The sequence below is a fragment of the Pan troglodytes genome, chromosome 1 (genome assembly GCF_028858775.2).
Source record: "Pan troglodytes isolate AG18354 chromosome 1, NHGRI_mPanTro3-v2.0_pri, whole genome shotgun sequence".
Taxonomy (NCBI): Eukaryota; Metazoa; Chordata; class Mammalia; order Primates; family Hominidae; genus Pan; species Pan troglodytes.
Genome location: NC_072398.2, coordinates 206,588,913 through 206,601,144, shown reverse-complemented (window position 1 = coordinate 206,601,144; position 12,232 = coordinate 206,588,913). Strand labels below are relative to the sequence as shown.

The 12,232-nt window shown below is 47.2% G+C and overlaps 2 protein-coding genes across 14 annotated transcripts in view; one reads left to right on the top strand and one right to left on the bottom strand.

Annotated features, from left to right (window-relative positions):
• STPG1 (sperm tail PG-rich repeat containing 1) overlaps nt 1–3,309 on the bottom strand; it is a 58,108-nt gene extending 54,799 nt beyond the window's left edge. For 2 of the 9 annotated variants that reach the window (XM_016956403.4, XM_016956430.4), the window contains exon 1: nt 3,149–3,309. In XM_016956403.4, the coding sequence (XP_016811892.1) occupies nt 3,149–3,295 (147 nt within the window). In that variant the 5' untranslated portion in view covers nt 3,296–3,309. Of the gene's footprint in view, nt 1–1,917; nt 2,593–3,148 lie in introns of those variants that run through there. The other 7 variants (XM_009450820.5, XM_063804254.1, XM_063804243.1 and 4 more) reach the window with 6 other exon arrangements.
• A 710-nt stretch (nt 3,310–4,019) lies between these two features.
• Nucleotides 4,020–12,232, top strand: part of NIPAL3 (NIPA like domain containing 3) — a 57,309-nt gene continuing 49,096 nt past the window's right edge. For 3 of the 5 annotated variants that reach the window (XM_063804237.1, XM_054680589.1, XM_009450800.4), the window contains exon 1: nt 7,531–7,880. Coding sequence is in view for 4 of the 5 variants with exons in the window: in XM_054680589.1 (XP_054536564.1) it covers nt 7,788–7,880 (93 nt within the window). In the remaining variant the exon portion in view is untranslated. Of the gene's footprint in view, nt 4,143–7,530; nt 7,881–12,232 lie in introns of those variants that run through there. The other 2 variants (XM_054680599.2, XM_054680592.2) reach the window with 2 other exon arrangements.

The window sequence follows — 12,232 nt, the reverse complement described above, 5'->3', positions numbered from 1 at the left end:
ACCTGGTTGGGTTTCTGAAGTTAGAATATTGCATATAGTTTTCAAAATATAAAGCAAATAAGGGATGGCTGGGTGGGGGGCAAATATTTGACTCTCTTGAATATTCACAGAATGCTAGGTTTCATCAGAACACAGTTTAAAAACTCCTGGGGGAAGTTCACTGTTGGGCAGTTCTAATTGCTAGAAAGTTCCTTCCTGTATCAAAGCTGATTCTCTCTCTCTTTTTTTCTTTTTCTATCCGTCCTAATTCCCACCCTTGGAACCAACTCAAAGTAAGTCTCATTTCTCTTCCACATTGGTGATTTTCAAAATGCAAGTCATAGTCTGTAGTCTTTTGTGAAGTTTTAGTTTGTCATATGCGTGTGTGCATGCTGGGTCACAATATAAAATGCATTTACCATGAGTCACAGTCAAAATGTTCGAAAGCCACTGTTCTATATGACTATTCTGCAAGAATTTGAAGGCAGTTGTCATGCCCCACCACCTAAAGACTAATCTTCTTCTCCACATGGGACCTCCCTGGCTTTTGCCACATATCTCCTTGCTGCATGGGGAGCTCCTTTCCTCACCCGACCCAGGCATCGTCCTGCAGTCCTGTCACAAAATTCACGAGACTCTCTGCTCAAACCTTCTTAGGGATGACTTCCCTGACCACCCTCTCTTAAGAAGCACCAACCCATCTCTCTCTAGCCCCTTACTCTGCTTTATCTTTTTCAAAGCACTTTTCACTACCCAACATTATATTGTATGTTTATTACTTTATTTGTTTATGATCTTCCCCAATAGAAAGTTCAACTCTGAATCTTCAGTCTATTTCCTCACATACAGTATTTGCTCAATTGGCCAGGCATGGTGGCCCACACCCATAATCCTAGCACTTTGAGAGGCTGAGGGGGAAGGATGGCTTGAGACAGAAGTTCAAGACTACCCTGGGCAACATAGCGAGGCCCTGTCTCTACAAAAATAATAATAATAGTATTGAGAATTTTAAAAAATAGTATTTTCTTCATAAATATCGGTGGAATGAATGAATGAATGAATACTAGAGGTAGACACCTTTTAGCAATTGTGTGTACAGCTGTGCTCAGAATATATTTCCAGCGGGAGTTAGATTTTACAAGGACAGCTCACATGATCACAACTATAGGCACAGTTTCATTTTATCATCTCTTGTGTTTTTAAAAAAAGTTATATATGCTAAGTATTACAGTTTACATTATACATGTTACTGTACAGGGTATATAAACATGTACTAAACTATGTATACTGTTACTTTAGATAGAATTTTTTTGGATGTCCTGAGTAGTTTCGTCTGTAGGCGATTTTTATCTACTCAGTTATAAGCATCTTGGAAGCAGCTTACATTTTTTCAAAGCACTCTCAGGTAAATAACCCATTCGATAGTCTTCATAGGCTGAGAAAGTGTATCAGGGAGCTGGAAGGAAATTTAGCGGCGGGCTAGTGACCACCAGGTTCCAATCCCACCCTTTTATTTTACAGATGGGTAAATCGAGGCCCAGAGCAGGGAAGTCGTTTGCTGGGGGACACCCCCTGAGCTGGGGTGGACCTATGAGTAGAGATCAGGTCTTTGGCGTCCACCCACTGCCAGGCACTGAAGCCTCCCAACTTTTGCGCACTCGCGGAGGCTGAGCCAGAAGGGTCGGACGCCCACGCCCCTGGCAAGAGCTCGGTGGAGCAGGCAAGCCCCAGTTGTCACCACTTTTCGGGTGGAAACACCGAGGACACGCCCCGACGCAGGGGCAACTCCCATGGTGGCTTCTTCCCGCCCTCGGGGCTCCACCTAGCTCAGCCCTGGAATTCCGCAAGCACCCGGAGGCCGGGGGGTCTCCGCGGGTGCGCCGTGTCCTCTTCCCCACGACCTCAGGGACCGGTCCCCCCGCCGGAACTGCTTCCTACCTGGTCCGGTCCCGGCAGCTGAATCTGGCCAGCCCAACCTCCCGGTCGCTATGGCAACCACAGGCCTAACATTCGCGAGTCCACCTTCCGCCGTCCGCGAGGTAATTCCAGCCAATGGCATCCTCTGTTTCTTTAACGTGAAAAGTTGTTGACCAATCATTAGAGGCGTTTCAAAGTCCGCAGAGAAGCCGGCCGAATTTTAGGGCTTAGGTTAATTACATCAGGGCCTGTAGCGGGGTGGAGAACTAATAAGAGGTTTATCTAGGCCATGCTTCAAAAATCTTGTGATAAACCAAAAGCCTCAGAATTTTGCTCACTCAAAAATCCTGCTTCAAGGAATATACCTAGCCCTGTTTCTTTTTTTTCTGAGACAGAGTCTCGCTTTGTCGACCAGGCTGTAGTGCAGTGGCGCAATCTTGGCTCACTGCAACCTCCGCCCTCCAGGTTCAAGCGATGCTCCTGCCTCAGCCTCCTGAGTAGCTGGGATTACCGGCGCTCGCCACCACGCCAGGCTATTCTTTTTGTATTTTTAGTAGAGACAGGGTTTCACCACGTTGGCCAGGCTGTTCTCGAACTCCTGACCTCAGGTGATCCACCCACCTCGGCCTCCCAAAGTGTTGGGATTACAGGCGTGAGCCACCACGCCCGGCCCCAAGCCCTGTTTCTAACAGAAGGAAAAAAAAAAAAAAAAAAAAAAAAAAAGATTGACATGGGCGACTATACAAGGGCAGCCACTTAGTATTCCAGGAGCCCCTCTTCACACGCTTCAGGGCAGGGCGGTCTCAGCGACCTTGTCACTCCCCTGCTTAAAGTCCTCCAATGGCTCGCCTTTAAATTTAGGGTGAAATCCAAGCTTTTTTTTTTTTTTTTTTTTTTGACAGGGTCTTGCTCTGTCGCCCAGCTGGAGTGCAGTGGCGCGATCTCGACTCGCTGCAACCTCCGCCTCCCGGGTTCAAGCGCTCCTCCCGCCTCAGCCTCCTGAGTAGCTGGGACCACGGGCGCTCGCCGCCACGCCCGGCTAATTTTTAAATTTTTTTGTAGAGATGGGGTCCCACTATATTGTCCAGGCTGGTCTCAAACTCCTGGGCTTAAGTGATCCTCCTGGCCTCCCAAAGTCCTGAGATTACAGGTGTGAGCCACCGCGCCGGCCCCCAAATATGTTATTTATAAACTGTCCCTGGCCCGTCCCTCAGATCGCAGGCCCAACCACGCCCCCAGAAAAATCTCTCACCAGCCCTGCTGGCCTTCGGGCAGTTTCTACAATGCACCAACTCGTTCCTCTCCCATGTTCCCAAGGAGCTTTCTCTGCCCCACGATCTGAGACTAGAACTGCCTCTTTCTCATTGTTGATGTCTAGGCCCAAATGACATTTCTTCATACGTAAAACGGGCTTCAAGTCTCACTCATGGCTGTGACGATCTGAAAGCAAATGCGTGTATATGACAACGTGTGAGCGATGAGAAGCTTGTCATCTGTAAAACTCCATGCGCATGTTAATTATCATGGCCGTGATAATTATGTACATTATAGAAACATTAACCAAGCGCTGGGCTCGTTTCAGGACCTTCAGTATTGCTGGGAGGCTTGGTATCCGACAGGTGTTCCAGGAGGGCAGGAAAGGAGAGATATGTTTGGCCCCAAGTCTCGCGAGGGCTCTGGGGAGCGCTGGGTCTTCAAGGACGTTTTGGATTTGAATACTTGGTGAGAGCGTCGGGTAGGGGAACAGCAGGAGCAAAGCCCGGAAGGTGGCTATGAGGATAAGAAGGGAGGACACCTGGCAGGCTGCTAAAACCAGGCCCACCTGCCGGGCAGGTGGAGGCGAGCAACCACCTAAGCTCTCTGGGACAGCGGGAGAGGGGGCAGGGGAGTCGCCGCACCATTCTTCCTGTGGCCGCTAGGGGGTCCCCGCTCCAGGTGAGCGCCAAGCTCTAGCCCCAGGTCGCTCCCCTATGCTTCAAGCAAGCTTTGCAGCGCAGCCAATTGCCAGGGGCTGTCCCGCCCACTCCCCTTCCTCGCAGCCACTTGCCTGCGCGAAATGCCTGCCAACTTCTGACTGGCAGGCAGTCTGGCAAATCAAATCGCGACCTTTGAAAGCAAAACACTGCAGCATCTTGGCAGCTCTGAATTGGGAAGGGATGAAGGAGGCTGTGCCTCCGGGTTGCACGAAGAGTCCGAGTCATTTCTCAGAAGGTTTTGATAGGTGGGCCTTAGAGGAGACGCCGCCGGTGAGTAGTGATTAACACCGGGAGGAAGGGGAATTGAATTTAACCTTCGTTTTTTTCTGGAAAAAGCGAAGTCACCTAACGTCCCCTAGTGTACATACCCTTCCTTCTTACTGTCACCAGCCTCGCCAACCTGGGTCCCCTTGCCTTGGAATGTTCTTTCCAGTTTTGCATCGAGGCCAAGAGGAGCGGGGGCATGGGCTACCTTACTAAAGGTGATGCCAGGCTCTACCAAACCAGGAAGTGACATGGAGTAACTTTGCCAGAATCTCTCCTTTTCGTGCCGAGCGGCTCGGGCTTCCTGGCGGCAGCAGATGGTGGAGTTAGCAGGTGGGATGAGGGGAGGCGTTCTTGGTCTAAGCCCGCTTCTGGAACAGAGGTGCTGTCTCCTCGAGTTGTAAGTTTCCAGCTCAGTGGGACGGGACGGAAGAATGTAACCTTCTCTTGAGCCAAAGCCCAGGAACGGGAAGCTTGGCAGGGAACTGGCGCTCACCTCCAGAAGCCAGATCGTCAGGTGGTGGGAAAGAGCGTGTTTTATTGATTTGTTCAGAAAGAGGCAAATTCGAATACAGACGCTATGAGCCACGGCTCTCTCATTTGTAAAACGTGCTCTGTGGGATTGGTGAAATCCGTCATCGAGATAAACGGGGTGGGAATGGAAGCAGAGCACCTAGTGAATTCTCATTCCTTCCTTGGGTCAGTGACCACGTGCTCTAATTGTGGGGTGGTTGACAACGCAGAGGTGACTGCTTGCCTCTCGGGCATATGCAGGTCCTGAAGAAATGCTTCGAAATCAGGAAAAGAGAGTCACCAGGTGAAAAGTATGTGTCTTATAAGGGAGTACAGCTTGCAAAGGGTTCCTCCAGGCTTTCAGTCCGGACTCCCACCCAGCTGAGGGAGAGCCTTCAATCTTTGCAGGCGATGCTTCAGAGGCCTGCGAGTTCCTGAGGCAGAGAGGGAAGCTGCTTTTTAAAAGAAAAATTAAACCACAGCAATGCCAACCACCACAAACAAAAGCAAAACCAGAAAAGCACTTGGGCAAACTACTCTGAAGGATGTTAGGAGGCCTGGGTTCCCACCACTCCCTTGATTGACATGTCGCTAAGGTCTGTTGGCTTTCTCTGACCTCCTGTGGGTGGGGCTGAGTATATCTGCTTGTTGAAGCTCTGGAGTTGTGGTTGATTAGGCCTTAGAAAGGCATTCTTGACTGCGAAGGGGCCACAGTGCACCCAGTGCTTAACCAGCCTGCATTTAGTCAGTCGGTTGGTATGTATACAAGTCACTGTCAGGCTCTGGGCTAGATCTCATTTAGTCAGTCGGCTGGTATGTATAGAAGTCACTGTCAGGCTCTGGGCTAGATCTCAGCTGGGAGCAACTGAACAGGGTATTCCGCAAACACCTCACTGGAGTTTGCGCTCCTCAACTCCATGACTGCTTCATGGTTGAATGCTTCCCAGGGCCTCTCAGGTAGAAAGAACCCTGAGCCACTCTTAAGGCTCTTATGATTATTACAAATGCTAAAACATTTTTACAGAAATGTAACACAATAATGCTTTTCACATGTACGTGAAAGTATAGTGAACAATTATGCTTTCCACAAGATTGCAAACACATATTCATAGGGTTTTACAGACAGGGAAGTCTAGCTATGGGATGTGAATTACCTGATAAAGTTACCCGGTGAATGCTTACATCTCATGTCTGTATATTGGATATATAACCTCGTCTGCAGGTAGTAGCAATAATTTCATCCTGAGGCCCTCTGACAAAGTGAAACCAAGCCAAATGGTTTCTGTAGCTGTCCCTGTGCTAAACCTGCATTTGTTGTATCCCAGGACTGGACATGGTGTTCGCCTTATCACATATGTATGTGCTGTCCACACCATGAACCAGAATTCCTGGGCCTAGGGCCGGATAGCAGAAGGAACTGGAAGCTACAAGATACACAGGAGGCAGCTCTCTGAAGCCTCAGGGAGTGGCAGAAATTGTTTAGCTCACAGTGAGCCCTCAGTAAATATTTGTTGGATGAATGCATGAGAGAGAAAGGAATGGACAAAATAAATAATTAAACAGGAGAGAATAAAATTAATCTTAACAGCAGCTCACATTCATGGACCATTTGCTATGCCTGCATTTTACATGTATGATTTCATCAAATTCTCATGACTGCCATGTGGAGTGGGAACATTATTATCTATATTTCACAGCTGGTGAAACTGGCTGAAAAGTTAAATGACCTGGCAAAGGTAAAACAGGTAGCACATGGCACATCAAAAGCAATTTAAAACGTTTTTCTATTAAAAATAAACATAGACTATGCAGTAGAATACATTTCTAAAAAATGTATAAAAAGTCCTCAAAGAAAACCCTAACACTTTTAAGCAGGGTTTTGGCCATGCCTCCTAGGACACTAGAAGTATACTTTCTCTTCTCTGTTTGGTAGAAAATTTTGAGAAGTGGCACACACCTGTAATCCTAGCACTTTGGGAGGCCGAGGCAAGTGGACTGCTTGAGCCCAAGAGTTCAAGACCAGCCTGATAACATGGCGAAACCCTGTCTCTACAAAAAAATTAGCCAGGCCTTGTGGCACGCGTCTGAGGTCCCAGCTACTTGGGAGGCTGAGGGAGGATTGCTTGAGCCCAGCTTGAGGCCATGTTTGTGCCACTGCACTCCAGCCTGGATGACAGAGTGAGATTCTGTCTCCAAAAAAAGGAAAAGCTCGGGAAGCACTGAAAATATAAGTCCGATGAAATTAGTAGGGATTCTCATCGTTGCTGGGTTTATTTGAGGCCACATTATTACCCCCACTTTACAGAGGAGGCAACTGAATCTCTGAGAGGCAGAGTTATCTGGTCACACAGGTTTTCCACCTCCGAGACCAATGTCACCTCACCTGTGTCAGGCCAATCCTCGGTAGCAGGCCAGTTCTTCTGTTTTCCATGGATGTAGCTTTTCTTCTGATTCTTTTCTTCCTAAGCTGAAACTTAAATGGTTCCCTTTTCGTGGTAGTGGAATTTTTTTTTTTTTTTTTTTTTTTGAGACCTGGAGAAGTTAGTATTCTACTTCTTGTGCTCAAGAGCTATGGAAAAAGGGAGGATTTAAGTTAGGGTGCGATGGGAGGAAGGAAGCAGAGTGGAGGAGGAAAGGGAACATTAAGGGCCAGGGAGAAAGCTTTTGAGATAGATGAGTCAGGTTTGTATTAAGGGGAAGACAAAGGCATGATAGAACTTGTTTTTAACTGCTAGAATTGAATTTTGAAGAATTTTTTTAATGGACTCACTTGTCATGGCCGGTTACGTTTTATCTGAATGGTATTCTCTTCTCAGATAACAAAGCTGGGCTCAGTGTTTCCTTGTCCATGCATTTTTAATGTTCCTCTCCACCACCCTAGAGCACCGCAAGAACTGGAAAACACACCCCTCTCTGTCTGCCTGGGAGAGCCACGGAAATTGGCACTTCTCTGAGTGAAGCTGAGGAGAAGGCTGTAAATCTGCCAAAACAGCCTTGAAGTATTCTTTTGTCATGAGGAAGTGACGGCTGCTCGAGGGAGGTGAACACCACAAGGAGAGATGGCATCTGGCCTGGGCCCCGCCTAGCAGCAGCTCCACCTCCTAGGCCAGGCCCTGCGGGATGCGCCACTAGACCACCATGGATGGATCCCACAGTGCAGCCCTGCAGCTGCAGCAGCTGCCTCCCACAAGTAGCTCCAGCGCCGTAAGCGAGGCCTCCTTCTCCTACAAGGCAAGGGCTTTTTTGGGGTTTGGGAATTTGTATTTTCCTAGCAAGGAAGTTACACAGTGCTCTGCATTGGCTAACAGATATGTATGGGGTCTGCATGCCTGTCACTGGCAGAAACAGGCAGGCTCTTCACACAGACAAGGGAATGTGTAAGCAAAAGACAAGAGATGGGCCGGGAGCGGTGGCTCACGCCTGTAATCCCAGCACTTTGGGAGGTGGGCGGGTCACGAGGTCAAGAGATTGAGACCATTCTGGCCAGCATGGTGAAACCCCGTCTCTACTAAAAACACAAAGATTGGCTGGGCGTGGTGGTGCCCACCTGTAGTCCCAGCTACTCGGGAAGCTGAGGCAGGAGAATCACTTGAACCAAGGAGGTGGAGGTTGCAGTGAGCTGAGATGGTGCCGCTGTTATCCAGCCTGGTGACAGAGTGAGACTCTGTCTCAAAAGGGAAAAAAAAAAAAAAAGAGATGCTCATTAAAATACATAAAAATAGGGAGGTGGAGAAACACCATAAAAGGTATAGAATAAAAGGAATGCATTCCCACTTAGAAGATTTGATTTTTAAAAAATCATCTACTCTGGGCCAGTTGTGGTGGCTCATGGCTGTAATTCCAGCACGTTGGGAGGCCAAGGCGGGAGGATCTCTTGAGGCCAGAAGTTTGAAACCAGCCTGGGCAACATAGTGATACCCCGCCTGTACAAAACAATTGAAAATTAGCCAGGTGTGGTGGCATGTGCCTGTAGTCCTAACTACTCAGGAGGCTGAGACGGGAGGATTGCTTGAGCCTAAGAGTAGTTTGAGGGTACTGTGAGCTATGATTGCACCACTGCACTCTAGCCTGGGTGACAGAGCAAGACCCTGATGCCAAAAAAAAATTATATATATATAGGTATGTATGTATATCACCTACTCCATTACTTGGAGATAATTTTCATTCGGATTTCAGTATATCTCCTTGTTTTTTTCTAGTATTATAAATTTGGGGTCACATTGCACATAAAGTTTTGTATCTTGGTTGTTTAACTTGACCTTACTTGTGGAATATTTCCCCATGTCATCAAGTAGTGACTGAAAGCATACTTTTTGAATGATTGCCCAATAATCCGTTGAGCTGCTGTGTCAAAATTTGCTCAACAGATCCTCATTGCTGGATATTCAGGCTGTCTCTAATCTGGAGTGGCTGTAAACCATGAACATCCTGGAGTGTAAATCTCTGTGCTGATCTCTGATCCTTTCCTTAGATATAGTCATATAGGTACAACGAATAGGTCAAAGGAAATGCACCTTTTTTAACAAGGGGATTTTAATGACAAATTTAAGTGTTCCTAAACACCTATCAGTGCAGCATCTGATTACTGGGATTTATTGAAAATTATTTTTTTAAAGATCAGAGAGGCCAAGTGTGGTGGCTCATGCCTGTAACTTCAACACTTTGGGAAGCCAAGACGGGTGGATGGCTTGACCTCTGGAGTTCAAGACCAGCCTGGGCAAACATGATGAAACCCTGTCTCTACCAAAAATACAAAAAATTAGCCAGGTGTGGTAGGGCACCTACCACACAAAAAATACAAAAAATTAGCCAGGTGTGGTAGGACCACCTGTGGTCCCAGCTACTTGGGAAGATCATTTGAGCCAGGGAGGAAGAGATTGCAGTGAGCCAAGATTGCACCACTGCACTCCAGCCTGGGTGAGAGAGTGAGACCCCACCTCAAAAAAAAGAAAGAAAAAAAGATCAGTGACTGCTAATACCGTAGAGCTAAAGGAGACTTTAGAGATCATCTCATCAAACCTCTCATTTGATGGACTGGAACAGTGAGGCTGGGAGGTGAGAAGCGACATTCTTAAGATCCTATAGCAAGTTGAGAGGAAGAGCTAGAACTGTTATTAATTTTAGATAATAATGATGATCATAATAACAGTGACTAATATTTATTGAGCATTTATTCTATCCCAGGTACTGTGCTGAGTTCGTCACATGCCTTTCGTTGGGTAATCTTCACCCTAGCACTACACAGTAGGTCCAGGTTTCCTCCTCTGTGGAATAGTAACTGCCTCCTGGTGGTGGTGAGGATGAAATGAATTTATTCATGTGAAGCCCTTAGGCAATGACCCACACATAATGGCCAGTGTTTGTCAAGTGCTAGCTGTTACCATCTTTATCCCCACTTTAGAGACAAGGAGACTGAGACAGAGAAATTCAGTAATGGCCCTGACTGGCACAACTAGTAAGTTGTGCAACCAGAATTTAAACCCGGGTCAGACCAGCTGCAGAACCCATGCTCCTAACTGCGGCGCTGCTCTGACTCTCCGGTGTCCTGACTCCTGCTGCTGCCACCGCATCCCAGCATGCCCAAGGAGGGGACTCTGCAGGTCATTAAAGGCTTTTGTCATTTTAATTCCTTCTGACCAGCCAGGTGGAATATGTATGGAAATTATGAACATTTGTCTGGAATTAGACTCATTCTAGAGCAAAGATTGACTCTGACATTCTCAGTGGACTCTGCCTCACCAAGCAAACCAGTTTCAGAGCCAAGATGGCATGATTGTTTCAGCATTGGCATCTCGCTCCTTGGTCTTCTTTCCATGAAAGCCTGTTGTTTCCCCTTCCTATGCAGCTACTGTATTCATCTAGGGCTCTGTTGGGAAGGGTATCAGACTGAGAACTGGGAGACCTGAGTTCTTGGCCCAGCTCTGTCATCTCTGGGTGTGTGATCTTGGGCAAGTGTCATCCCTTCTCTATGCCTCAGTTTCTGTCTCTGTAAAGTGAAGAGGTAGAGTTCATAGATGGTCCCCAATCCTGCCTAACCACCTGAAATACCTGGGGAGCTCTAAAACATGCAGATTTCCAGGCCTCAGACTCATCTCTCCCTGCCTTCACCCTTTTACCCCCTCGTCTCTACTCCCCTGCAAATTGTGGTTTTGCATAGCTAGGCTAGAAACCCAGAACGTGCATTTTGTAAAACCTCTTCAGGTAAATCAGATAATCAGCCAGGTGTGGGAATTTCTGGACCACATGATCTGCTAAGCTCCTTCCCACACCAACTCCATCATCCTGAGAAATCAAGATCTCAGGCCACCACGTCTTAGCAGCACTGATATTCAAAGTGAGCAAAACACTCTTCTCAAGTAGGCAGTGTTACTGTTCGCATCCTTGGAGGTGTCCACGTGCTTCACAGAGCATTATTCAAAATGGAGCAGGGTTTCAAATCAGAAAACACTTTTCCTATCTAGCCTTTTTATTGACGTATGGTATGCATACAGAAAAATATACAAATCATAAGCTCTAGATGTTAAATTTTAATGAAGAGGGTGCATACATGTTACTGACGCCCTAATCAAGAAACAGAACATTACTAGTACCCAAAAGTCTCCTTGTGCCCCTGCTAGTCACTCCCCTCCCCGCAGGGGTAATCACCCTCTCTTCAAGTCAGAAAACACATTGATGGTGGCACAGTCTTGACTTCAGAGGAAATTCAGGAGCTACTGGTCAGCTTGAGTGAATACTGCCTTACATATTGAAGGTGCTGAGTACTTTCATTCTGTGAAGGAACCAGAACATTCCATTCTGCTTTCGATATTCAGAGTCTACACCATTTCTAATGTAATGATAGAAGCTGTTCTCTTGAGTTTTCCCTGGGCCTTAATTTGTGGAGATGACAGAGTAACTCCATGGATGGCTAATGCCATTGAAGAAGATTTTTGTTGCTTACATTTCCTAAAAGAAGGAGGCACTCACACCTGTAATCCCAGCACTTTGGGAGGCCGAGGCAGGCGGATCACGAGGTCAGGAGATCGAGACCATGGTGAAACCCCATCTCTACTCAAAAATACAAAAAAATTAGCCGGGTGCGGTGGCGGGTGCCTGTAGTCCCAGCTACTGGGGAGGCTGAGGCAGGAGAATGGCGTGAACCCGGGAGGCAGAGCTTGCAGTGAGCCGAGATCGCACCACTGCACTCCAGCCTGGGGGACAGATCGAGACTCTGCCTCACAAAAAAAAAAAAAAAAAAAAGGCATATCATGCTGCAGAGGGCCACACGGGACACACCAAGGTCAGTTGGTTAGAAGCAGAGGGCATGTGGGGAAAGCTTAGATCAGAGCCTTTATTGTGTTTTTCTGTGGGAAAGGCATGGCAAGACGGCGAACAGTTTAGGACTGGCTGATTTGAAGAACTCTGGGTTGTCTGGTACGTAGCCCTGGGTTGATTTAGAGCAGGGGAAATATTGATCTGGGGTGTGAGAGTTTATTTAATAAAGGAGATGTTTGTAGCTCTGGATTGGTTAGTTAGCATATGAAAAGCATGCTCCTTAGAATATAAAAAATCAGTTAATACAATTGGCCCTGTGATGAATGGAT